Source organism: Sturnira hondurensis, unplaced genomic scaffold, assembly GCF_014824575.4.
Source record: "Sturnira hondurensis isolate 20B ecotype Veracruz unplaced genomic scaffold, ASM1482457v3 Scaffold0013299, whole genome shotgun sequence".
NCBI classification, from domain to species: domain Eukaryota; kingdom Metazoa; phylum Chordata; class Mammalia; order Chiroptera; family Phyllostomidae; genus Sturnira; species Sturnira hondurensis.
The window spans coordinates 8,849,622-8,877,256 of record NW_028085930.1 but is presented as its reverse complement, the minus strand read 5'-3'; the positions used below and the strand labels follow the sequence as shown (position 1 = coordinate 8,877,256).

The following is a 27,635-nucleotide window of genomic DNA, read 5'->3' as shown; positions in this document are numbered from 1 at the left end:
TCTGAGTAGGGGATGTCATTTATCTTCCCCCTTGGTCCCCATACTGATGAGGTAACTAGTCTAGGAGCCCAGGGGCCATTGCTTGGGTCTGTACGCAAACCCTTCTGGGGTGTGGGCTCATCTGAGACAACAGGGAGACTTGGGCAGATTTAGTCGTTAGCCAGCTGCCAAGAAGGACTCATGGGGAACACCAGGGTTTGGTTGTTTTTTAATCCTCACCTGAAGATATACTTTTGTTGATTTTAGAGAGAGATAAAGGGGGAGAGAAACATCTATGGGGTGCCTCTCATGTGTGCCCTGATGGGGGATTGAACCCTCATCCCCGGTCCATGCCCTGACCGTGGACTGAACCCACAGCCTTTCAGAGTAGGGGCGATGCTCCATGGCCCTGAGCCCCCAGCCAGGGCCACCCCATGGGTTTTTGACCTGAGGAGTCAAAACCCTCCTCCCTGAGGAAACTGAAAGAGGGTGGGCGTCTCACTTTGGGAGGAGGTGGTGAGTTTGCTCTCCCGAAAGTTAAAATAGTGACCAGGTGCCTGAGTGGGCATTTCGGGGCAAGCTGGAGGTGAGGAGCTGGGAGTCGGTATTGCAGAGGTGGCGGGTTGCTGGAAGAGAGTGTGTGGGGAGAGCTGCATCCGAGATTACGGAGGGGAGGGGGAAGGGGGAAAAGGAGAATCATTTCAACACTCTGTGTACCAGGCACTTTTCCAAATGCTTTACCTGCAGGAGGGAAATGCTCCTCCCCCCCAGCAGAAGAGGAAACTGTAACTTAGAGAAGATGAGGTGTTCAAGGTGCTCCCCACATCCTCTATTGAGGACCTACTTGGTTCCCGGGCCTGTAGTAGTAGGTCTCTTACATATATTGTCTTATCTCGTCCCCACACCATCGGGGTGAGGTGGCATTACTGTCACACAGAGGGGATAATGCCCAAGGCCCACGGGGGTGAAGTAATATGCTTGCATCACAGACCTCGAGAGGAGAGGGGCAAAGGTTTGAACCTGCGTCTGCCTGATCCTGGCTGCTGCCTGGTGCGCGGCCCGTGGGAGGCATTTAGTGACTGTTGCAGAGCCTGAACCACACGCTGACACCTCTTAGGGGAACAGTAGGAGAAATAATTGACTACTTGGCTATAGGGGAATTTTGAGCTTGTCTGTGCAGTTAGTCCCCGCCTCTTCTGCCCTGGGGTAACTGGGTGGCTCTTGTTCCAAGTACTTTGGGGCCCTTTGAAACTTCTTCCCGTCAGGAACCTCTGCCTTAGTTCTTCTGGATCAGCGTGACATCATCATGCCTCCCTCCTTCCCGGTCACTTTCATTTCTGCTGAGCTACTTTCCTGCCTGGGTGGCGGCTCTCACTGTGGGACTTGGGTCAGGAGGGTGGGTCAGTGACGTCCATCCTGGTGACCCTGGTCATGTTCCCACTGGGTGGCCACAGGCCAGTTCCTGGGAACTGCATCATCGTAGCTGCCCGTGGTAAGGTCAGACAGCTGAGTGATGGGGCACCTCTCCCAAGGCAGAGTGCTTGGTGATTTACAGCAAGAAGGGAGAATGGACCCTCAACTCTCCCTCACTCTCGAGACCACGTGCGTCCTGCTTTGCAGGCTTGGTTGAGATTCTGGGGAGGGAGCAGCTGCATTTTGGGGGCCTAGCATCTTGACTCAAGAGTGGGGGCAATGCTGAGCGTGGCAGCTTCTGACCCAGGCCGCAGGCTTCTGGCGCAGGGTGGGTTTTGAGGATTTGGTCAGAAGGGCCACCCCTCTTTGGGAGTCACTGCACTTCCTGCCTGGCTGGCTCTGCCTCTGAGTCCTCTGCTGGGGCGGCAGCCAGGAGCCTTGCTGCCCTCGAGGGTTTCCCTCTTGGTGGTGCTGTGGACCATTTGCCCCCTACCTGGCTGGCAGGCAGCAGAAAGCCAGGCACGAGGGACTGGCCACACACAGCTCCATACAGCCAGGCTGCACTGAGCTGGAGATGCTACCCAGTATCACCTGGTCAGGTGGGAGCTTTGTCAGGGACAGCTCCCTGTTTCTGGTCTGCTGCTTGGTGGGCAACACTGGAGATTCCTTGGTTATTGTTTTTTAATTTCCCCTCCCCCGACCTGTCCTCAGTAAATTGATTGTGTTGACCAAGATCACCCTTTTTTCCCCTCCCACCTTTGTAAACCACGGGTATTCCCAGGAAAGGTGTGGCAGGGTGACTGATTTCTCAGTTAAAGTCAGAGTAGGGGATGTGTTTTTGCTACCAGTTTTGTTAACATAGGTAGGGTTTTGATGTTGCCGGGTAGCACTTTTGGGTCCCTGGTCAAATGGGGATGTTTCTCTTGGGCGCTTTTGGCTAACGTTCCATTCCCTTTCCTCGCCTTGGGGATCCCCTCTGCCCACCCCAATTTCCTTCTTTTCTCCTCCACTCTCCCTCCCCAGCCGCACCCCCCCCCCACATGACTTTGTATTTTCCCTCTTCCTGTCTGAAAATCTGCCCTAAACAACCTGATGGACTTGTTCACACTGAGAGGTAGCTGACTGCTCAGAGATGTACCATCTCTCGGAACGTTCAAGTACTCAGGCTTTAAAAACCTTCCCGTGGCTTGGGATACTCTGTTTCCATCCTGGTGGGACCACTCACTTCTAGCTCCTGTTTTTTCCCACGGTTGGTGCCTTGATGCGTGTGAAGGAACCACCCCCACTGCACCGAGGGGCCGATTCCTCGAGGTCTCAGCCATCGACAGTTTTCACTTCTGTGTGGTAGAACGTTCTCGTGGAGTTTAAACCAGAGGTAGGGCCTGCAGACAGAGTACAGACCACCCAGTCAAATTTGCATTTCAGGTAGTTTTATTTTTAGTGTAGCGCTCTCTTGTGCAATATTTGGGACATGCTGAACTAAAAGGAAAAGGTGTTGTTTATGTGGATTCAGAGTTCACTAGGAGTCCTGTGTTTTTACCTGCTCAGTCTGGTAGCCCGGCAAAGGCAGGGTGCTGTGGCGCTGAGCCATCAGCCAGATGGAGAAAGTCGTTTTGGAGTCAGCCGGCCCTTCTCGGGGGTCTCGAACTCATGGCCAGCGGAGCTGTGGATTCTGGCCCCCGCATTGCCCTCCTCAGGCCTGCAGCCTTGGGCAGGTGCAGGAGAATGCACACGCGGGCGTGTCCAGTGAGCATAAGAGGACTCAGTGTGCCCACACAGCTGTTGCAGGTACGCCTGCGCCTGGCCTTTCTAGGGAGAAACGGGGTTTCTAAGGCAAGTGGCTGAGTCAGAGTTTTTCTGGTCCTCCTCCCCCCTCCCGCCCCGTCCCTAGCTTGATTGCCGAGAACCGGTCAGCTCCAGGCAGAATTCTGGAAGGCTCCCTGGGAGGTCATGTCAAGGGGGCCTCTTCTCAAGAAGAGGAATGTGCGTTCCTCAGCTATTTTTCCACTGACTTCTCTAGACGTTGCCTGGCGTCTGCCTCCTTCTAGCCTTCTCCTCTGATACCGCATTCTTGGGTGCCTTTCTCCATTAATGAGACTGTGTGTTTGTTTATTCCTCTTTCCATTTAAAACTTTCCCAGGCACCAGGGAACTTACAGTGAGGCCTCTTGGCTTCAGCGTAGGCAACCATGGGCTTTGTTTAGGAAACCACGCTTTGTACGTTGCCCTTTGAAGAAGTGGTTTAAATGGACGTAGGAAAAAGATACCACGGATACGTCAACCCGTGTCCTGCCTCCAGAGCATCTCCTATCCCTTCGGCAGAGCACTGCACCGCAGGGAAGGTGCTGGGCCTTGCATCATTTCTAACCACCGTGGCATATTGAAATCTTCTGAGATGGTCTGATACTTTGGATTTAAGGCTCTTAATCTCAGGCTCAGGCCAGCTGCGCAAAGCTTCTCTTTATACAGAGAATACTGGAAGGCCTGTTTTCACAGTGACCTGGGCACTCCAGCTGGTGGGCGGAGGCATCTCTAGTGGGCACTTTGAGAGCCCTGGTTGGAAGGCAATACTGAGACAGAAAGCACGGTGCTAGCTTCTGTATGTTCCTTTTCCATTTGTCTTCTCCCAACATGCAAGGCCCTAAGAAAATATACAAATGAAGTTTTACAGCCCAAAGTTCTGAAATTCATGTTGCCGGGTGCACAGAATAATGTCTCCATCTCGTATCAGCCAGGAATTGCATTTGGTTACGTAACAGAGGACTCTACAACAGTGGTCTAAATACACCGAGGATTCCCTCTCTTGTCTTTGAAAAAAAAGACCTGAATTGGGCCGTCTAGGTTTGCGCTGGGACTCCGTGGTCATCTAGGACCCGATGGCCTCTACTGCTCCAGGCTGGTATTTGAGTCCCATCCTCAATGTCACGCATGGTCCAGGGTAGCTCCTGGGGCTCCAGCCCTCACACCTGCATTTCAGGGGAAGAGGAAGGGGAAGGGACGTACACTTCTTCGATTTTAAGGAGTCCGTGTGAAATCCGTGTGGAAGTCCCTGCTTCTGTTTCATTGCCAGAATCTAGTCACACAGTCACAGATAACTTTGAGGGAGGCTTGGCTTGTTTTCCCTTCCCTTCCCCCCTTCCCTCCCTCCCTTCCCTCCCTCCCTCCCTTCCTTTTCTTTCCTTTTTTTTTTTTTTTTGGTAGCCAGTGGGATAAAGGGGAGAGTGGATGTTGCGACTTAGCCACGCCTGTAGTGGGCTTTGTCTGTCTTCTAGAGAGACTCTGGGTTGGAGAGAGGGGTGGGCGTTCGTGCCCCACAGAGCGGACATAGGACATCTTGGAGAGGAGAAACAGTGGCCCCCAAATCTCTCTGCTGCACTTCCCTTTTTTTATGGGCTGTGGAAACTTCCTTTCCTACATACTGGGCTGACGAACTGTGAGGAAATGCTGGCCTCCCATAAAGATGTCAGTGTGTGTGTTCATCACACAATCCACTCCTACTTTCTTTTAACAAATGCTAGTTAAATACCTATTTCCCATTGCCACTTCTTCCAAGCAAACCTTCACGTCTTGCCTGGATTATTGCAATAGGCTTTCAGGTGGTACTCCTGTTTTCTAGTGCCGCCTCCCTATCTCTCCCCGCTGCCTCCCAGCTGAGTCTTGTGAAAGGCAGTCTCATCAGTAGTCTTGCTTGAAAACTGTAGTCCATGTTTTTGTGGTCAACTGGCTGGGCCACACTGGCCAGGTATGTGGTCAAACAGTGTTCCGAAGGTTTCTGTGAGGGTGTTTATTGGAGGAGGTTCACCTTTGGTGGGTTCGTGTAAAGCAGATTGCCCCCCATAGTGTGGGTGGGACTCCTCCAGTCAGTGGAAGGCCGGAATAGACCAAAAGACTGACCTCCCCTGCGTAAGAGGGAATTCTGCCCTACACAGCCTTTGGACGTGAACTGTAGCTTTAATGCTTTTCTAGGTCTCTAGCCTGCTGACCTCTGCCCCCTGCAGATTTTAGACTTAACCTCAATAATCATGTGAGCTGATTTCTTAAAATTATTAGTTCTGTTTCTCTGGAGAACCCTGACCAACACAGCACGTGTTCTGTCTCCAGTGTCAAGTTCAGTCTAACCAGCCCCCTCTCCTTCTTTGGCATCTGCATGTCTCCGTGTCTCACTCCAGTGCACACCCTCCCCCCATCCCCACCACACTCAGCATTGCTGGGTACATCTTGCTCCTGCACTCTCCTCTGAGTACATCATGGGGTGTTCTGCACCACTGAATATTCTGTTCTCTTTGTGAGGTTTCTCTCCCCAGACTGACTAGCTCTGTGATGTTCAGAACTGGAGCCGTCAGTCACGTGTGGCTGCTGGAATATAAATTGACACAGTTAAATAAAACTCAAAGTTCCATTCTTCAGTATCACCAGCCACATTTCACATGCTCGGTGGCCACATGGGGCTGATTTGGGGATGGCACCCGCAGAGGACATGTCTGTCCTTGCCCAAAGTGCTGTCGGACAGCACTACGTAGCTGCCACCCTTGGCCCGATTGAAATGAAGACACAGGTTAGCGTAACTTCTACTGCAGACTCTCTCTGCCATCCCCCTCCCTCACTGAGCTTTGCTTCGGTTTCGCTTCTTTGAGAAGTTGAACGCAATTATGGATATCGTCCTCTGAAAACACACACACATGCATAGGGGCGCGTAAATTACAATCACGATTTCAAGTTGTTCATCAACTCCCCTTAAAGGTCACCCAGGTCCTGGGGGTCAATAGCCACAAGCTCATACGGTACAACGCTTGCTTCTCTAGCAGCTGGCCCTTCTGCTTACTGCATGCCTGTTTTAAGCCCTTGACCTGTGCTTACTCCTCAAAGCAACCCCTTGAGATAGCATCTGTTATTCTCTTCATTTTGAAGTAAAATAAAGTGCTCGGGTCACCCAGCTACGGAGGGACCTGGCCAGCATTTGTCCCAGGCAGCCCAGGTCTGTGTTCTGCCCTCTCCACCGGGGGCTGAGGAGCCCTGGTGCAGTCTGAGCTCCTGACAACAGAAGTCACATGTTCTCCTTCGCCAACCTTCACGTGCATGGTGTGCAGTAAAAGTGAAATAAATGCTTGAGGAAAGGAGGAAGGCTCAGAATTGAGGGAGTTATACACAGGCTCACAGTGTAATTGTCTCAGCCCTGGGATGTTTGGGTTCTTCCACGTGGCTCTCTTATCCTTCTTTTTTCTTAGTTCTGTTGGCTGCCATTTGTTCTTGACCCCTTAGAGCAGGGAGAGGCCCGAGGTCTCAGGCCTCCTTTGCTTGGCAGTACCAGGTGGGAAGAAGGGGATTCGCCAAGAGCTCTGGCTCCCATGGACAGCCCTTGCCACAGCAACTAGAACCAACTTTGCCTTTCCAGGCTGGGGGCCCAGCTGCTGCCTGGGCTTTGTCACATGGCCATTCCTGTCTTTTTCAGAGATGCCTTGGTGGCTCTAAGTGGCACCGGCTCCAGTAGTTGCAGGGGCCCTGGATGTGTATGCCCTTGGGCCCTGTTACTCTCAGGCCAGAGTCTGCTGGCGTCAGCCTTGTCGACATCTTTGCATTTGCCTTGCCCTGGGGCCCTGAGCTTTTTCATACACTGTGCCAGCCAGGAGGCATGCTATGCTGACTCTGTTTCTATGGAGCCTTCATTTTCCTCTGTGTCCCCCTGACTTTAAATTCTTTTGGAGATCTTGCAGGTGATAGTTAAAATTAAGCCAAGCGAAGTTGACCTCGAAGGGGAAGATGAGTCGGGGGTGGGGGTGGCATCTCAGTGAATCAGTTGCTCCTTTGGCTGTGTGTGAGCGAACCGCGTGACGAGTGATGGGAAAGGGGCAGCCAGGACCCTGGCTGAGGTCGGGCTTGGAGTAACATGTTTCCAGATGCAGATTCCTCGCTATCCTGGTGGTGGAGGCATGCAGGTGTACTGCCTGGTGCATGCAGGCATGCAATGTGGCCGGCCACTTCATGCCACATTGGAGCCACTGCCTCCAAGGAGTTTGCGTCATGTGGAGAAGACCAAGTGGACAAGAAAATAATTCGAGAGACGTGTCATCAGTGCGTTGCCACGTTGGGCAGTTTTCAAGGTGTTTTCCGCACGTACTGTCGTACAACATGGCAGACAGCAGAAATGAGCCCTCAGTCCTGTGAGTTCAGAGAGGGTGCGTTTTTACCCGGGAGTGAATTTCCCAAAGGCCCCTGGGGACCTGGGTTATGTATCGCTCAGCACGGAGGAGGTGAGGGAGTGTGGAAGGGGGATTATTCCGATCTGGAAAGAATGGCATTCACACCACACGATCTAGTGTAATAAAATTGGGTCATTATTCAGGTGAGTTTTCACATCACATAAATGGGCATTTCCGAGGACAAATGCACCCAGAGAGACATTTCTCTGCTGTGAGCCACAGAAAAAAAATTAACGAGGTACATTAAAATAATTGACCACGGGGAGTTGTTTGTGGCTTATCTTTTGTACTCTAGCTGTATCTTAATTAAACACATATTTCTTTGACACCTGCAGCATACCTACTGGCCGCTAGGAGAGGTTTTGGGAATTAAAATTTCGGTAGCACAGTCCCTGCTCTTAGAAGACTCCCAAGGTCGCTAGGAGTGATGCTGCTTTAAAAAGATCGTAGAGGCCTGGCCAGGTGCTCAGGTGGTTGCAGCATCGAACCTATACGCTGGTTCGATCCCCGGTCAGGGCACATACCTAGGTTGTGTTCGGTCCCATGTCGGGGTGCGTGCAGAAGGCAACCAACCAATGTTTCTCTTTCTCCCTTCCCCACCCCCTCTCCATTTCTCCCTCTCTCTCCCTTCTTTGTCTAAAATCAATGAACATAGCCTCAGGTGAGGATTAAAAAGGAAAAGATTATGGAAACTCCCTGCACTGTGCAGAAGGGAGAGGCTGTGGGTACTGGGCCTTCCTTGCTGTAGCATTGAGTTGGAAGGTCCTGGGCTGCGTGGGGACCTGACCCGATATCTCTTGTCATCTGGCACCTGTTGGTGGCCCTGTTGGCCCTATTGTTCCTTCTCCTCCTCTGTCTCTCTTCACCCCCGCCCCCTTGTGGGGGCTCCCAGGCTCCCAGGCCACAGGTAGAAAGCCTTGAGAACTCTTCCCAGCCATCCCGTCCATGAGGCAGAATGAGGTAGTGAAACTGCATTTTGTCTAGGTCGGCTGCGTGCTCTGCCGCTGGTAATGGCAGCCTCTCGGGAGTGCCGCCGAGCAGCTGTGCGAGGCGCTGGCTGGCGGAGACCAGTCCCAGCCAGTCTAAGGAAGCTCTCCGATGGAGCAGCTCCTTCTGTGGACCCCAGCCTGGCGGGACCACTGACAGATACGCCCTGCCATCATTTCTCCTGCTATTGCTTGTCTCAGAGGCATGAGGAATGTTAGTGACTTTGAACCCACTTGTTTTAATCATGGAGGCCAGCAGAGCCTAGGATTAGCTCCTGCAAGTTTGGCACGAGGCATGTCCCGCTGAGTGGGCAGGTGGGGAGAACGAATGGGTGCTCCAGCTGCCCCCTCTGACAACGGTTGTCCTCATAACCCTAGATGAGCTTCGTAATGCTCTGAGTGGGGTTTGAAGGAGTTGCGGCCATTGCTGTTGAGGCAGTGCTGATTGGCTCGTGGCCCCACCACCTGTAGACTGTTCATCAGTCTTCCTGTGTCAGCAGAGCATGCTCGGGGCCGTTCTTAGCAAAATGGTGTGTAGGAGCCAGGGATGGAGAAGGTAACCAAGTGCCTGGGAGCGTGGCTTTTATTGGGGGGGAGGGGTGTTCATCTGTGTGCCAGGTGTCGTGGGTGAGAAAGTATAAACTGCAGTTCCTGCCCTTAAGAAGCTTTTGTTCTGCAGCCTCTCTGGTGCCCAACTGCTGTTGGGCAGTGTAAGTGCTGGGAAGTGTGTCGGTGCAAGTTCAGAAAAGGGGGAAGCCTGTAAGCCCAAGAAGCACAGGAGTGTTCATGCCAAAGAAGAGGCTGAGGGGTGACGAGAACTTATTTCTTGGCCTATGAGGTGTCATAAGAAAGAAGGTATGATCGTTCAACAGTGGAGTCCAACATGCTGTGTAGAAAAAGAGTTTGGGGTATTTGAGAAGGGTTTGCAAGGCTGAGTAGGAGTTCGCCAGGGGGAGAGGAGGAAGAAGCGCGTGAGTTGCCGGCAGAGGGAATGGTACATGCAAGGGTGAGGAAGGTTGAAGGGATGGTGTGTGGGAAGTGTGAGCCTGGGCTGCGGCTGTTTTGTTGGGGACAGAGGAAGTGTTAGGTAGAGGAGTGACATCCTAACTGAACCTTAGGAAGATTACCAGGTATCCCAAATGCAATCGTGTGAGACTGAATTATGCCACATGGAGTTTAAATTGGCCACGTGAGTTTGGCAGCTGAGAGACCAGTTAGAAAGCTTTTCAAATAGTTCAGGTTAGAACTGATGCTGGAAAATCTGCCGAGGTTTCCTTGCAGGTTGGGGGTGTGGACAGGTTGGGCAGGGCTTGTTAAGCCTTTGAATGTTGTGCAGGGAGAATGTCTTGGCCAGAGTTCTTGGCTAAGTGGGTGCGGGGAGGGGAAGAGCTCACCTGGGGGCCTACAGTTTGGTTTGTGCCCTCCTGAAAAGTGCTTTGTGGTGATAACAATGTGCTTTGTCACTGTGAGCGGGTGTATGTTTTCTCTCTGTCTGTCAGGGACGGGAGAAAGATCTGAGGGCTTTAAATCATAGCAGAAGAGACAGAGGTCACAGAGGAGAACTTGTGGACAGCTGCAGTGGTCTGGCCACAAACAGGGTGTAGGGGCCAGTGTCAGACACCCCACATTTTGGATGCGTCTTGTTAAAGATGGCATGCGGACAAGGTAGGCTTTGGGGGCAGGGGGCCCTGGCAGGCTTGTAAATGTGTCTCTTGCCTGGCTAATATTTGACTCGTTAATTCCACTTTATTTCCTCTCAAGGTCAGGACTACAGGTTTCAGTCTGGTTTTGAGTGATTTCTTTAGTGAGTTAAAATTTTGCCTTTAGGGAGGGCCACCTGTGACCAGTATCTCTGGTCTCCTTCATCTCATAGTGAGTGGCATTTTCTTGAGAGTTTTGGGTTTATGGGGCAGGTAACTAGCAAGAATGATACCATAAACCAAAGGTGTTTGTTTACCACTTTTTAAGGTGGAATGTTTCAAGGACACACAAAGGTACAGAGAGGAATCAGTGAGCCCATCACCAGCGTCAGCAGTTGCTAACATGCTGTCAATCATGTTTTATCTAAACTGTCTTCCTTGCCCCCCTCCACCCTATTGTTTTGTTATTTTAAAGCTATTCCCTGATGTCATGTCACTTCACCCATAAATACTTAAGTATTTCTCTCTAACCGATAAGAACCTTTAAAAGGTCACATTTTCATGAATAACAAAATTACTAGTTCTTTTAATATCCTCTAGTAACCAGCCTTTTCTCCAATTTCTCCAGTTGTTTTAAAAAAAAACAACGTGTTTTCTTATGATTGGTTTAAAGCATTTGATTGGAAACTGCTGTTCTATTTTGAGTTGCTAAACAGTGCTCCCCTCATCCCTCCTAATGTGCGGTCGGTTGCTCAGCCCAGTGACATCGTTTAAGGAAACAGCTATGTGATAGATAAATAGCAAAGGGACAGCTGATTAAGAAGCGCACCAAGAAGGCATTTTGTAAGCTTTCAGTATGGGAACTTTGCAGACATATCCAACAGTAAAGATGATAGCGAAAGCAGTGATCTTTATGGATGGACCCTTTGCACACACTGAAGCTGGACACTGCCTTGCAGGATGTGGCCCTGTGAGACCTGCTGTAATTATCTGCCTTCCTGCTGGAGCCGAGGCTTCCTGGGGGTTGACAGAGGCCTCGGCATTCCAGTCTGAGCAGTCCAGTGACTTAGTCGAAGGTGCAGATCTGAGTCAGTGGTCGTTGTTGGCGCCAGGAATACACCCAGTCCTTCGGGTGCGGTGTGCTGCCTCCCAGTGGCTAGCTGTCCTGGTCAGTCGATGCTGGCTCTGTGTAGGGCACTGGACGGCCTCTTCTGTTGGCTCTATGGTGTGTGAAGAGCTAGGGTCCTTGATTGTCCATATGGTCCTGGTGGGGCCATCTCTCTGGAAATGTGGGCAGCTCTGCTCATAATCCCCAGGTGCCCACAGAGCCAGGGCCAGGGTAAGGGCCATCTGGGCACCTGGCTCCGCCCCTAGAGAGAAGGGAGAGAAGTGGGCAGTAGGAGCAGGGGGGTCCCAGCTTCGCCAGGGGCATCGTGTGCCTTCAGGTCCTTGACTGCCCAGCTGAGGCTGGGAGGGAGGAGATGCTATTTCCAGCTCTGGCACCCCAGTTTTTTATACAACCACCTCTCTGCTCCTGTGTTCCATCCTTCCTGTGGGAAACCAGCAGCTACGCATTAGCTGCGAGGCTGTCAGGAGGCAGGTTACAGAGCACGTGGATTCTTCCCACTCTCTTCCCTGCCCTAGTGCCCCTCTCTGTTCCCTAAAATGTCAGGTCATTGTGGGGCCACCCCTCATGACCAAGGTCTGTGTTGCATACCTCAGGGAAGGATGAAATGGCTTCTCCAATTGAAGATGGGGGGGATGGTGTGTGTGTGTGTGTGTGTGTCTTTCAGACCTTGAGACAGGGAGACGCTGACCTTCTGCACCCTGGGAATGACACTGTGGGGCGATGGAGGCAATGGGAATCGGTGTGAACGGGCTTGCAGAGGGGAAGGTGCAGCTCTGCTGGATTGAGAGGAGTGCATGGCGTGTGTTGGGGACAGAGAGAATGAGGGCTCTGCTGCTGGGGTGGGATGTGTGGCCCCCAGGGCATAAGGGAAAGTGGCCTGGATTGGGGTTGGTTGGTAGCCAGGCTTCTCCCGTTAGCAGGCCGTTTGGCTTGTTAGGCTCTAGAATTTTCATCTGCACAATAAGATGCTTGGTTTACATTGTTTGCATCTCCTTGAGCCCTGCTACTCTGTGATTTGATTCTGTGGGACTTGACCTTGGCTGCTGCTCTGAGCCCGGCCAGCCTGAGTGTGAGAGCGGGAGGGAGCCCACAGAGGAATGTGGATGCTGCCCTTCCGGCCCAGGTGGGTGGGAGAAGGCTGGGCATCTGCTGTGTCCCTGCAGCAACAGGAAGGATTAGACTTGGGGGCCCCATGGGATGTGCTGCTCCCAGAAACACCCTTGTGTGCCTGTCAGGCTGCGTAAGCCTCCAGTAATTGTGAAGGGTGTAGCACCAACCTTGACTTATGTTTTTTTTTTTTAATATTTTATTTATTTATCTTTAGAGGGGAAGGGAAGGAGAGAGGAAGAGAAACATCAATGTATGATTGCTTCTCGTAAATCCCCTGCTGGGAACTGGCCTGCAGCCCAGGAATGTGCCCTGACTGGGAATCGAACCGCGATCCTCTGGTTCCCAGGCCCGAGCTCAGTCCACTGAGCTACACCAGCCAGGGCCTGACTTATGTTGATTTGGGCTGAGTAGCCCTCGGTGCCCTGGGCAAGTGCAAGGCCCAGGACCCCCACTCACCAGCACCTTTTGGCTGAATGAGGAGGGAGACAAATGTAGGGAGACAAATGGTACCAACCGTGGCAGAGGGACGAGTGCCATGGATAGAACGGGAAGCCCTTTGGTGTGGTGGGAAGTACATGCTTGTGTCCAGAGGTGAGCTGCAGGCCAGTGGCTGGCACAAAGGAGCAGCAGAGGTGGACTTGACCCTAGAGGAACTGCCCCCCGGAAGTCCCCAGTTGAAGCCCTCGAGTCACCCACCGCTGGTTAGGCTGAAGCCCTGGATGACCAGGGGGACTGAGGATCATCCTGTCAGAAGCCAGGTCACGTGCCCTGTTGGGTAGCCACACCCAAGGTCTCATTACGTGGTACCTTCCAGGCCCCTCTATGTGGGCTTTTAAAAGTAGGGCTGCGTGTGATATAAAGCAGGAACGAGGGTGCTGCTCTGATGCACACAGATTACGGATAACGGTGGAGACCTGTCAGCAGCCTGCGTGTCAGTGTTGGTGGCACGATACCCAGGTCAGCCGTGTCCCGCAGAACTTCCCGTGGGTTTGGGTGTTTCGTATCTGCCTGGTAGGGGAGCCGCCAGCCGCGTGTGGCTGTGGAGCACTTGGCATGTTGAGCACATTCTGGTGTGACTGAGACACTGAATTTTAACTTATTTAATTCTAATTAATTTAAATGTGAGTCACTGTGTATACAGAACGAATACAGAGTCACGGCCACTGTATTCAATGGTGCCATCCTGGAGAATCATAAAAAGGTAATGGCAAATGATCATAGTTTTTTCTTGTTTTACTTTTTATTAGAAAGCATTTACAATTTCTATAAAACAGAGTATAAAACAGAGAGGATGTATAATGGAGCCCCACGTCCCCCGTGTCCAGCCTCTACACGTACCCACCCTGGGCCAGTCTTAGCAACTCCATCCTCCTCCTGCCCCCCTGACCTGCTCCCCTTTCTCACTGTGCCTGTATGCTTTGGAAGCAGAAAGCAGATAGTAGCTTTTAATTTTTGTTTTTGAACAGCTCATCTTCCACCCCAGGACAGAGCAAAACTATTTGACCTTGACCTTGTCTCCCTCCCCCCCCAATCCCTGGAGGCTCTTTTGACATTATAATACATTAAAGAACTTTGTGGCCTGTCAACTAAAACAGCTTGAGTCTCTGTATTGTATCTGGTAGAATTGCTCAGAGTTTTCTCATATTTCTCTAAGGAGGACTACCCACCATGGATCTTTTATTTAATATTTTATATCATTTAGTATGTCCTACATTATACAGTTTAATATTAACTGCTAATGGCTCGAACTGTGCATGGAAACATTTGGGACTGACTAAAAATTGATGTCCCATCTGTTCAACAGTCTTTAGATCTGTGAAAAATTGATCCAGGAAAATTGAGTTTAATAGACATAATTAAAAAACGCCATGGCACAAGCTCTGATTAGTAAAGTTTGATGTGGACAAAACTGTTTAGTGGCTCAAACTGATTTGGAGTAGAGAAGAACTGATCCTCATGAAAATCATTTTGACTAATTAAAACGGGAAAAATACGAGGACCCCTGGACAGGAAGCATGACCGAGGAACTGAGTGGGCTCAGTGGAACCTGCTCTAGGAAATGCTTCTGATGCAAGTATTTGTGTTGCCCACATCCTCAGGGGCAAATGGCCAGCACCTCTCTGTGGCGCCCCCTTTTGTTAACTGCACTTCGCAGTTCGAAGGGGACGTGGAATAAGAAGCCGTCTGTAGTACTGAATGTCTCAGACTCCGTGGCAACTGCTGGTCCCGAGGGTTGTTCTGAACACAGGCAGAAAATGGAGCTGGACCGAAACCGGGAACAGCTGCCCTGGGTGGTGTTCACTTTGATGTTCATCCTGGACGTCCATCCCTCCCTCACCGAGGCCAGCAGGGGTTTTTGATCCTGCTTTCAAAGGTTTTTGATCTCCCGGTGGCTTGGGAAGGAATCTGGGACTCTGCTCCCTGAGCTGCTGGCTGGGGGAGGGGTTCTGCACAGCAGCACAGGCACCATTCGCCGTAAAGAGGCAAGGACAGAATTGCATCTTTTTTTTTTTAATAAACCAAGGATGGGGGCTTCCCATGCATGGCCGCCCCATGCAGCGGGGATCATGTCCTGTCTCCGTGGGGACGGGGACATCCCAGCCAGAGCTCTTAACCTACTGGAGGAACCAGGCCTTCGTGTTTTCAAGAATCTCCCTTTTCCTCGGTGCTGCGCTGCCCCACGTGGGGTGAACGTGGACAGAAGGGCCATGCTGACTATACTTGGGGCACCCACCCCCCGCCAGGCTGGTGACTTCCAGGCTTCTTCACAAGGAGTGGGGTATTCCGCCTTCCATTTCATGATCGAGTGTCCAGGGGCTTCCGGAAGCCTCTTCTGGCCCCATACGGTTCCCATCACACACTGGGAGGTGCGTGCATATTGAGCCCACTCATTCCTAAGTCAGCCAGAGCCATGACTGTGAGTTGCAGGTGCCGACGGCAGTTAGAAGGGAGTGGGGAAAGCCATCGTCGGGGCTGTGCCCTGAATGGGTGTGTGGTTTTGACAGCTGGAGGAACTTTGCCCCTTGCTTCCCTGTGTGTCATCCAGCCTCCTCACCCGCTGTGAGGAGGGCCCCCTGATCCCAAGAGCAGGTAGGAAACAGTGTTGGGGTGCAGGAGAGGTTATGCTCGGAGCATTCAGGATCAGCTTCTGGACCCCTCTCTGTGGTCCCCTGGCTCCTGACCTAGTGAGCCCAGCTGTCAGGGCAGCCCCTGTCCCCTGTGCTCTGTGGAGGGAGCCCTGTGCTGTCCTTGGTGGCTTATTTAGCAGTGGCCAGTGTGGCCTTTGTCAGGCCAAGTGAGACCTGACATAGCTTGACTCCTCTTTGTCAGGAGTTTGTCGCCCCAGTAATTACCCCCGGTGGTAATTAATAGAAGTTTAGCATCAAAGCTCTGGGTCAGGGATTGACTATTGGCCCCACCCTTGGTAGCTGTGTGATCTTGGGCAATGTATTTAACCTTTCGGAGCCTTGGTCTCCCTTGTAAAGTAGGGATGATAATTGGGCTGACCTCATAGGGTCATTTTGAGATTTAAATGAGGTACCATGCTTAGAACACCTTATATACGTTATCTGACTCAGCATAAATACATGCTCAAGCAGTAATTCTTGTCATTGTCTTCATAGAATCATCTGTAGCCACATGTACCGGTTGGTGGGCAGTCCGGCACTAAATCTGGCTTGTCTCGTGGGCTTTCTCCGGGCCTTGGGGCCACCTCAGCTAGAGCAGGGCTTTGTGCAGTCAAGTGACAGGACCCCTTCTCAGTTTCGGCAGCTAACTGGCTGCTGTGTTAGTGGCCCTGTGTGCGGCTTAGGTGACACCTCCATGAGTCTCAGGTGGCAGGCTGCAGTCCTGTACACAGTTTGAGTCCTCATCTTGTCTGTGGCCCCATGGCTGCTCCCGTGCTATGTGTGAGTGATGGGTAGACTGTCCACTGTCCTCCGATTATGTCATTGCCAGAGCTACCCAGCTTGGCTGACACTGTGTGGTAGAGTAGAAGCAGCCCCACCAGGGGTCGGGCTCTGGTTTCCTGGCTCTGGTCAGTCACACATAGCTGTGTGACATCCAGCAAGTTGCCTTGCTTCGTTAGGTCCTCCTTTAAACAATGAAGGAATTGAACTAGATGGTGTGTAGACCTCCTTCTACGTTGAACCTTTGTTGCAACCAACACAAATGTCCAGGTGCTCTTGTCCCTTCCTGAGACCGATTGTGGGGAGGAGTGGAAGTTGAGTCATGGCCGTGACTGCGTCCAGTCCCATCTGGCAGCCTGGACAAAGGCAGACCTCTCTACCCACCCCCGCACCCCCGTTGACGACACTGTGGAACACCCACGTGTTTCCAAGTGCTTCTCAGCCACAGCTGGTCCAGGCCAGTGTCTAGTAAAGGTCAGTTATCAAATTCATTCATAAGGAGCCTCTTAAAATTCTCTCCATAGAGCTGTTTCCATGAAAGCCATTTGCATCCATGAGTCAGGAAGATATTTGACATTTTTCCTCGGTTGCATCTTACAGCACAGAGCTCTGTGGGTCACTTCTAAGCAGAGCCTCCACGTTGCTAACTGGGTTTCTCTGCTGTGAGTGAATTAATTGCCAGGGCACCTGTGAGTGTAGGCCCTTATTCAAATAATGTGTTGTTGCTAGGGCCTGAGTCCTTTGTTAAAGTTTGAAGGTGCAATCTCATTGGTTGCACCAAAGGTTTCTAGGTGACATCTTTCACATGATGGGGAGAACCCGAGTGCCAGCTCTCTTTTACAGATGGCGGAGTTGGCTTCTGATTTCCAAGGTTGTGTGTCCTATTACGACCCTGGGAGGTGATCCGGGGGTTGAGCCCTCTCAGTCGGATGTGTGTGTAAACTCTTGGATGCCGCCTGAGTTTCTGTGGCTGAGCCTGATGGCACCACTGGGCAGCCTCTGACTCGCTGACACTTCTCCTTTGAGGAATCTTCCCTAGGAAAGCTTCGATGTCACTCCGTCTCCCTTACATTCCCACAGCGCTTTCCACCTGTCGCTTGGCACCATGGGTCTTGTGTAGGAGTTTGTAATGAATGTGTCTGTTTTGCCAACTCAATTGGACCCCTGATTTTGGTGTGAGCCTCTCCCCACTGGAGTTCAGCCTCCAGAAGGTACCTCACTGGTGCTGGGCCGACTATGTCTGGCGAGCAAGGGTGTGATAAATGCTGCCTCCTTGTGTGCACCTGCCTGGTTCCTCCTCATGTATGTAGTTTTAGAAAATGTTTTACAAAATGCCTTACAACAAGGCCATGAGCTTTGGGGTTCTTAGGAAACCCGCAAAGTTTTATTCCTTGGGCTTAATGATAGTAAAATAGGCTGTGAACAGTCAGAACAAACATTCATTAGTCAAGGGCAGTTTGGCCAGTCTACATTGGCTACTATTGTCACTCCCGTCAGATTTGTAGAATAGCCCAGCTGTGTGGAGGGAACGATGTGTTATCATTTAGGTTTAAATTTGGCTTCATATGACAGAAACTCCCCCAAACTGCACTGTCTCAAACATGAAACAATTTTTTCTGTCATGTAGAAAGTCAGGAGGTAGGCAGTCCAGGGCAAAGACCTAACTGTTTTTCATCCTCAAGAGAGTTACCTCATGATCCAAAATAGCTGTTGAAGCACCAGCCATTGTATTCATATCCTCAATGGAAAGACCTCCTGGAACTCCCACTCAATGTCCATTCATATCTCAGTAGCTGAAAGGAACGGGGGCGCTAGCTATAGTGACAGCTGGCAATAGGGTCTTTATGTCTCAGTCTGAGACATAAAGGCTCCATCACCAAGGACGATGGAGAGAATAGACAGTGGTGTAGGAACAGATGCCTAATGCTTGCTTGAACGAATAAATATAGAAGGATGGAGATGCCATCTGGTTTCTGTGGGTTAAGTGTAGAACAAACCCTCATGTTAGTAGTATAAGGATATGACAAGGCAAGCACAGTTCTTTTTTTTTTATTGCCATTCGAGGACATGCTTATTGATCTTCGAGGGAGGGGAAGAGAGGGAGCGAGAGAAACATCGCTGTGAGAAACATCCATGGTTGCCTCTCATATCTGCCCTGACAGGGGACTGAACCCGCAACCCAGGCATGTGACCTGATGGGAATGAAACCCATGATCTTGCCGTTTGTAGGATGACACCCAACCAGCTGAGCCACGCTGGCCGGGGCCAAGCACATTCTGATACCACCATGTAGGAGGGGAGGAACCTTCCAAAACTCAGCAGGAATTTGACAGAGTGCTTGTTCTGCAAGGCCCCTTTAGCTGGGCCCCTTGTTTGTAGAGACGAGGCTGCTGGGGGGGCGGGGGTGGGGGGGAGGCGCTGGCCTGGGTGCTGGGATAGCCCACAGAAGCCCTGGCTCCAAAGGGCTGNGGAGACCCCGGGAAGAGAGTCTACTGTTAAACGTTGCTGAACTGAAATACTAAAATTTCCTTAAAAACATGCAGAACCCTTCTTAGAAAACGTTAGAATCCTTTGGGATTCATGATTGTGGGCTGGGGTTGGTTGAGGCCTGTAAGTGGCCTGTGGTGGCCCTAGTGCAGGGTGGGGGCAGCTTTTCAGTGACCCAGTCCGAGCTTCCTCCCTCCCCTACATCTCACCTAGGTGGGTGGAGAGTCCCAGGTGGGCTACCCTCGCGTGGGAGAGTCTGGCGTGGTGAGTTGTGTTGCTGAGAGCACGTTGTGCTGTCTTGTCACCTCTCAGAGGGTTGGCCAGTTCTGTGGGGGCAGGCCTCCACACCCCCCACCCCCCACCCCCCACCCCCACCCCCACCCCACCCCGTGTAGCTGAGACACGCCCTTGGGGGCACACGGTTGTCCACGGCAGCCAGGTCCCTGCAATGGTTGAAGCTGCAATGGTTGAAGCTTTATCTTGGCATTCTTTCAAGGCTGACATTTTTTTTTTTTTAAAGACAGTATTATATTTTCAGTTGATATGGTTATATACTTTTTTTTAAAGATTTTATTTATTTATTTATCTTTAGAGGGGAAGGAGAGAGGGAGAGAAACATCAATGTATGGTTGCCTTTCGTGCGTCCCCTGCTGGGAGTTGGCCTGCAGGGAACTGGCCTGCAACCCGGGCATGTGCCCTGACTGGGAATCGAACCGCGATCCTCTTGTTCGCAGGCCCGCGCTCAATCCACTGAGCTACACCAGCCAGGGCCTCAAGGCTGACACTCTTGATTGTGTTTTGAGGTGGGTCTTTTCAAATCTCCTGCAGATGCTGTATTTCATAACACTGTTCCCTGCTGCCTCCTCCCCATTTTCAGATCATACTCATCTTTAGTTCCCTGTTCAGGACCCTCCTCCTGTAAGAAGCTGCCTTCCAGTCCCTCTGCTGGAGATGATTGTTCCTTCACGCCCCCTCCTGCGCGTGCTCCCTCTCTCCTGTGCCGCTGTCGTTTGGGCTCGTATTCCCGACCTCAGGATGTCCCTTCCAGGCCCGTATCAGCTTCCTGACTGTGCAGTTATGGGGTGGGGGGCACGGGGAGGGCGTAGTGCCCAGTCCACACTCACTGAAGGATGGAGAGCAGCACAGAGCTGTCCTTGGGATGATGGGCTCCAAGTTCGATTTGGTTCCTGTCTTTGAAAAGTTTCTTCCACCCGTGCTTTCTGAGGACTTCCTCTGAGTCATGTGAGATGCGCTTTGGGGACAAGCAGGGGCAGGTTGTTCCCCTCCCTCGTCCCAGGGGCTGCCCCATGCATGTCCCCGAGTTTGTGTGACCAACATGAGGATCTGGTTCACCAAGTGGCTGGCATGTGGCAGTGGCTTGCCTGTGCTCAGGCAGGGTTCACGGTGGGCCCTCAAGTGTGGTGACCAAGGGCTTTGTCATTGGTTTCTGATGCAGTCACGTGGTCCACCCTTGAAAGAGGTGTGTCTACAGAAGAAGCAGAATGCGCCTCACTCATGTCATTGTAGACTTTCTAGTGCCCCCGGAAAACAGTAAAAAGAGACAAGTAAAATTCATCTTTATTTTATTTAACCTGGTATGTTCAAAACATGGCCATTTCATGATGTAATCTGTACAGCCATTATTAAGGCAATAGTTATTCTTTTTTTTTTATTTTCACTAAATCTTGAAAATTTGGTGTGTTTTATGCTCAGTTTGGATTAATGACATTTCAAATGCCCGAGAACCACACATGGCTGGTGGTAGTCGAACGTGGTCAGCTTTGTGTTTGTTGGTTCTCCCACTCGAGTTCCCTGAGGGTGAGTGGGGGTTGAGTGGGCAGCACTGGGGTGGGACTCACAGGGCCTGGAGACTGGGCACCGCTCTGCTTCTCACCAGCTGTGTGACTTGGGGAAGGCGCAGGCCTCCCACCCACAGTTCCCGCCTGTGAGCCATTGCAGTGTGACCCCTGGGGCCTTTCTGCTCCTGACATGCTACTAACTGAGCCACAGCTCTGGGCAGGGATGGTGTTGGGGACCACTGTGTCCACCTTGGCATCATTATCGAATGAGAACTACTCTCTGAACGGCCGCGGTTGGCCATACCTGCCACACAAGGAGCTGATTTGCCGTCTCTGACTCTGACTGAAAGGTGGTGGTGAGTTTATCTGGTCTGCTGGGCTCGGGGCTGTGAAAATTGTCCCTTCGCCTACTCATCCAGCCTTTACGAGGGCCTGCAGGTGCCAGGGCTCTTCCCCGAGTGGACAGGGCATGTCCCGGCCCTTGGGACACTCTTCTTTTGGAGGGTGGGGTGGGTCATCAGCAGGAGCCCCTGCCATTTCTGGAGGCCTCACTCTTGTCTTTCTCATGCAGGCTCAACTGGAAGCTCAGAAGGCCACGCAGGACTTCCAGAGGGCCACGGAGGTGCTCCGTGCTGCCAAGGAAACCATCTCCCTGGCCGAGCAGCGGCTGCTGGAGGACGACAAACGGCAGTTCGACTCCGCCTGGCAGGAGATGCTGAATCACGCCACCCAGAGGGTATGAGTCATCGTTGTGTGTGTGTGTGGGAGGGCACAGCTGGGTGTGCGCACCCGCATTTTGTCTGCCGGTGTCTGTGCGTGTGGCTATCCACGCGGGGGAGCCTGCACGCCCGTGGGTGGGTGGGAGCGACCCTGAAACCGGCTCTTGTCAGTCTGACCTAGACTGCCCCTGGTTCTGGTGAGCTCTGAGGGCGCTGTTTTTCCTGAGCAGAGGGCGCAGGCTCCCAGGCATGTGGCCTAGAATCGCTCTCTGAAAGTCATAGGGCAGGAATAGAAGAGTCAGGAGTTCATGCCAGCAGCCTCTCCCTTTTTAATGTCACTTGTCACCGTGGTTCAAGACCTGGGGGACCTGGTAATTAATGATGGCCTTGTGCTTCCTTAAATAGAAAGCCTGGCACACGATGATTTGACTTAGGAGTCACATCGGCTGGGCTATTGACTCTGAACTACCGCCTGCTGCCCCTGAAACCCAGGCTCTTGGCTGGGCTTGTGTGACCTTGGGCCTCCTGCCCCCTAGTGGACACGATGCCCAGAAGCCAGCTCGGGCTGGAACAGCAGCTGATGAAAACACAAGGCAGCAGTTAGAAGTCTTGGGAAATTACCAGCCGCACAGGCTGAAAGACGTGAAAAGGACATACACGCGCGTGCACATTTAGAGTAGGTCCTTCCAAGAAACCAGCTGAAGGTCGCCTTTCCTTTTTGTCCTCCCTTCACCCCAAACAAAGATCCAAACTAGCCAGCAAGAAACCATTTGATATGCTTTTTGAAAAAGAACAAACCATTTTTCTATATTTCTGCCTGTTTTTATCCTCTCTGGAGGAAATGCGTATTGATTTTAGAGAGAGGGGATTTCCAGGGTAATCAGTGATCAAATGCACCTCCACTGGAATGCGATTCATCTTCCTTTCTAGGACTCAGAGTCTTTTGTATGACTCTCAGCTTTCTGCAACTTACAGGCTGTGAAATAGCTCTGGGACAACGAGAGCCGGAGATGACCCGGGAGGACAGGCTAGACAGGATGCCCAATTTCGGTCTTCTGTAATTTTCCCTGACACTTAAAAAAAGGCCTTACTGTACATAAGTGTGTGAACTACCCATGCAGGGCTGGCTGACTGTGGCTGCCGATGGGAGGGACCCTGGGACACGGCGGGCCTGTTTTAGCCTTGAGTTAAGGGCATGGTGGTGCCTTCCTACAGCTGTCCCGCTGGGGTTGAGAGGGTGGACCGGTGACCCGAGGGCCCCCTGGGCTCCTCTCTGTTGCTCTTCAGGGAGAACAAACAGCAGCCCCCTAACCTCACTCCCGTCTGTCCAGTTCCTTGTGTGATACTTCTGTGAGGTATAAGAAGATGGGAAAGAAATTTTGAGCTGCTCCTGTGGTTGGAACTGTATATATTCCCTTGTCGTCTCTCCTCAAGGCTGGCTTTGTTCTAAAGCTTTTCTTTAGGCCAGGGGAGAGGACCCGCATTGTCCATGTGCCCGGAATGTGCCTTTGAGCTGCCATGCTTTTGGCTGTTGAGGGCTTGTGACCTTTTTTAAGTGTTTTTTTCTTTAAAGATTTTATGTATTTTATTTTTAGAAAGGGGGGAGAAGTAGAGAGGGAGAGAAACATTTGTGGTTGCCTCTTGCACACCCCTCACACTGGGGACCCAGTCTGCAACCCAGCCATGTGCCCTGACTGGGAATTTGGACTGGCGACCTCTTGGGTTCGCAGCTGGAGCTCAATCCAGTGAGCTACACCAGCTACACCAGCCAGGGCAGTTTTTCTTTTTTTCAAAAACTCATTTTAATCGATAGGCTTAACAGAATGTTCCCACCACAATTTCCCATCAGCATGCCCACTGGTTTCCTGGTCATACATCTTTGTGAACCTCAAAATCTGATATGAGTGATTTGATGCTGTTTAAATATAAAGTTAGTCCTTTCTAGATCTTGGATTCTTGTGTGTCCACTGGGTAATCCAGGGTATTTGGGAAAGAAAAGAAGGGGCCAAACTGCAGAGATCGATGGCCTGATTGTCCCAATGCCAGCATGGTTTTGCTCGGTGTCCCCGATCCCCGATGTCCGAGTCCCCATGGTGCTGTTTGTCCATCGCCTGCCCATCAGTCCCTGCCCTGGGGTGGAAGCAGGAGGAGCCCAAGGTGGCTACTCAGAGCCAGGAGGCCTGAGCCAAAGAAAGTGACTGTGTCAGAGAGTGCTTCATATTTTTCTCTGATTTTGGTTTTTCTTGGTTTTCTTCCCTGGTCACTGCCATAGCCAATTTGGCTATTTAGTCCTATCTGACAAAATTTTTCCAAAACAGAAAAATAGGAAGAAGTAATCCTAGTCTACATGGAAAGTTTAGGTTAGTGTAGGTTAGTTTAATCTTAGTTAATTAACTTGCTGATTTACTCAAAGGATATTTAAAAAAATAATACAAGTTCTGGGCTTGGCTGGGTTGACCTCTGCTGTCATTTGAAGGTCATGGAGGCAGAGCAGACCAAGACGAGGAGTGAGCTGGTGCACAAGGAGACGGCGGCCAGGTACAACGCGGCCATGGGCCGCATGCGGCAGCTGGAGAAGAAACTCAAGAGAGCCATCAACAAATCCAAGTGAGTCTGGGTGTGAGGGCCCTGTGGTCCTTCTCTTCAGAATCTTCTCCGTCTTTTATGTGCCTTGTACTCAGCGGCCTGCCTCTCCAGAGACCCCTGCCTGGGCTTCCCCCTCCCTCAATATTCTCTACCCTAGAGGGACAAGGGGCTGAGTGGTAGGGTGACTCCTGGGAAAGAGAATGCGGAATTTCAGAAGCAAACCATCCTGTGGCCCGTTGGTGGGGCCTGTTTACCTGTCAGTAGTGAAGATGAGCTGTGTGCACAGAACATGTTCTCTGTGGACCAAGAGCTGATGAAACGGTGCAAGACTGGTTTTAATGGAGGTTTTCCCCGAGCTCTTCTCACTACCACTCCTATGCATTTTTATGCAATAATGACTTGCAGAAAATGCTTACTCTTGTTATTTCTTCTGTCTTTCACAGGCCTTATTTTGAACTCAAGGGAAAGTACTATGTGCAGCTTGAGGTAGGTGAGGCCTTTGGCTCCGTTGCTTATGGGACTTTTCTGCCAAGCCCCACTTTTTGTGATAGACTTTCCTAGAGCACATTTGCTGTGAGAGGAGAGCAGAGAGACATTCTTTGTTGAGTTTTCAGGCCTCAAGATGGTCTTGGCTGGGTCTTGAGTGGTCCCTGAAGCGCTCTGTCATCAGTCACTTTCTCGATTGTCCTGGGCTGTGGTTCTCAGTGTGCTGCGAGCCTCAGCAGCATCAGCATTGCCTGGGAACTGGTTAGAGGCGCACGTTCCTGGGGCCCCAACGCTAGAGCCACTGAATCAGAAACTAGGTGGAGTCTAGCCCTCTGAGCCTTAACAAGAGCTCCAGGTGGTTCTGATGTAAGCTCAAGTGTGAGAACCGCAATGTTGGGGACCAAATGGATAGAATGTGGGACTTCTGTGTGCTTGACACCCATTGTTTCATCCCTGGTGGGGTTGATTCTGCCAGTGGTAGTTTTTGGATGATAGAGCTTTAGTTTGTCACCCCGATGGGAGTGGAGGGTGGTGGTGGCTGCTTTTGTATCTGGCGCAGCTTTGATAAAAGTCATTGGGTCCTCAGTCATGAGTGAGAGTCTTTGGAGTCGAGTGATGGGCAGAAAACATGCTTGAACTTGTCAATCAAAAGCATCACACAGCCAGTAGGGGCAGCCTTCACTTACTGGGCTTCCCGTTCTCTTGACCAGCAACTGAAGAAGACCGTAGACGACCTACAGGCCAAGCTGGCCCTGGCGAAAGGCGAGTACAAGACGGCCCTGAAGAACCTGGAGATGATCTCAGACGAGATCCACGAGCGGCGGCGCAGCAGCGCCATGGGGCCTCGGGGCTGCGGCGTTGGGGCCGAGGGCAGCAGCACGTCTGCGGAAGACCTGTCAGGGGGCAAACCCGAGCCAGATGCCGTTTCCGGTGAGTGAGGGGCTCATGTACAGCGAGGAGATGACACAGTTTGTGTGACTTGTGCCCAGGGCTGTCTCACCATCACAGAAGGGCCTCAGAGTTGGGTGGGACTGAGGGCTGTTTCTGGCAGCTTCCCACATTTTGTGGGACACTGTGCTCATCAATATGTTATGTGTTCCTCAAAATCGGGATTCTGTAGTCAACTAAGTTTAGAAAACGAAGTACGCTTGCTCCTCTCTGAGGTGTGCATTAGAACAGACAGGGGTCTGAGAAGTACTGCAGGAAGGAAGGGTGGTCTAGGAGCAGAGGCATTGGAATTAGCTTTGACTCAGATCCTGGCCTTCCCATCATTACTAGTCCATCACGCAGGCAAGAGCTTAACTCACGTCTTCGTTGCTTCACCTGCACAATGGGGAGTGTGATAGCACCTACCGTCTACTGTAGCCTGGTGGTTCGGACGGAATGAAATAATGCTGGCTCCCAGGAAGTACTCCACAAAGGTGGTCTCGCTGGCGTCTGGCCACGGGGAGCCTTTCTCCGGGGCCACCTCCTGGGAAACCGGTGACAGAGTTTGGTGCAGCTCCCTGTGCGTTAACCAAGAGAACCCAGCCAGCACTGGCCTGGCACACCTCCTCCTGCAGTAGTCCCCGTTGGCTCTTTCCCAGGCTCCCTTCTCAGGTGTTCTTTAATTCAGTTGGCAAGCATTTCAGTGCCAGGCCCAAGGTCAAGGAAGAGGAAACTGTATTTTGAGCAACAATGTGAGGACTTCCATATCTATATACATCGTCTCATAAACACTGTATGCAGAGGAACATGAAGCTCGGAGAGGCTAAGCAACTTGTAGTGGAAGTAGGACTGGAATTCAGCTGAGCCCCTCTTCTGTTCCCAGCATTTCAGTATTTCTTATTCATGGCCGTCCTCTAGGGGATGCTACAGGGCTGTTTTTACAGGTGAGGGAGGAAGAAAGGGGAGAAGAGGAAACGTCTAATAAGCAGGGTTATGTCCAGGCAGAGGGGGAAACAGATAACGGCTGGAGCAGCTTTCAAAGCACGAGAATGGCCTGTCTCCGGGCCTTGGTTACTCTGGTCTACAAAGCAAGCGAGGCCCAAGTTACAGAGCCCTGGAAAGTAGTTTTCTTTTGCAGCAGGTCATGACGTAGGTAGGTTCTGAGCATGTCTTTGAGGTCAGAAGATGCCTGGAAGTTACCAAAGGTCCCAACAGGTGTTCTGTGCAGGGCTGTTTCTCCCAGCCACTCCTGCTTTCGTTTGCAGTGGAAGAAAGGCCTGGTGTCCGACCAGCTTAGCTGGGGATCTGTTACTGAGAGCCAGCCCTCTTCCTGTGCACCTGCAGCTCTTTGGAGACTGGGGCAGAGAAAAGCCCGTGGTCTGTGGCTGAATTCACCTTCTGCCTTTAGGCCATGTCTACTGACACTGACTTCTAGGATGCACACTGGCTAGGAAGTTACTGTAAGGATGCTGACTGTCCCTGGGATCCAGCCGCTCCCCTTCGAGCTGCATTGCCGTGTGGGCATCTGTGCGCAGGGGGTCACGTTCCCTTTCTGATAGGCACCCACGGTGGCAGGGATCCTAGCTGTCTGCCAGCAACAAACACTTCTGAAGGTGTCTAAGGACCTAGGCTGCTGTCTGCCAGACCCTCTGTGACTGCTGTTCCCTCTCGTCCTAGTGGCTTCCGAGGCCTTTGAAGATGACAACTGCAGCAACTTCCTGTCTGAGGACGACTCAGAAACCCAGTCCCTGTCCAGCTTCAGTTCGGGACCAATGAGCCCATCTGAGCCGGCTGACCAGTTCTCTGCAGTTGTGAGGCCCGGCAGCCTGGACCTGCCCAGCCCCGTGTCCCTGTCAGAGTTTGGGATGATGTTCCCGGTGTTGGGCCCTCGCAGCGAATGCAGCGGGGCCTCCTCCCCGGAGTGTGAGGTGGAGCGAGGTGAGTTGCAGCGCTCACTAGTAGTGCCGTCCCGGGTGCCTCACTCACTGCCGTGGCGGCCAGACCTCTGCACCACTGGGCTAGACCTTGGCCAGGTCCTGGAGCCCCCAGTGCGGTGGCGGTGGGTCTGTGTGTGTGTGTGCTGTCGGGCCCAGCACCGAGATAGTCTCCAAGTCTTGGCACCCACCACAGCTTGAGTTCTGTGTCTCTCACAGCTGTAGTTCTCTGGACACGCACATGCGAGGGAGGTTTGTGTCTCCCAGCTATTAAATACGTGTGACAACTTTCACCTCTGAAGATACGTTGAGTGTGTAAAACGCCTTGAGAATAAA

At 51.8% G+C, this 27,635-nt stretch overlaps 1 protein-coding gene across 3 annotated transcripts in view; it reads left to right on the top strand.

The window, feature by feature from the left end:
* The window catches only part of SH3BP5 (SH3 domain binding protein 5), a 60,133-nt gene that overhangs the window by 30,887 nt on the left and 1,611 nt on the right, over positions 1–27,635 (top strand). For 2 of the 3 annotated variants that reach the window (XM_037061320.1, XM_037061319.1), the window contains 5 exons: positions 21,219–21,383; positions 23,843–23,973; positions 24,396–24,438; positions 25,149–25,368; positions 27,043–27,303. In XM_037061320.1, coding sequence (XP_036917215.1) covers positions 21,219–21,383; positions 23,843–23,973; positions 24,396–24,438; positions 25,149–25,368; positions 27,043–27,303 — 820 coding nt within the window. Of the gene's footprint in view, positions 1–9,106; positions 9,131–21,218; positions 21,384–23,842; positions 23,974–24,395; positions 24,439–25,148; positions 25,369–27,042; positions 27,304–27,635 lie in introns of those variants that run through there. The other variant, XM_037061321.1, reaches the window with a different exon arrangement.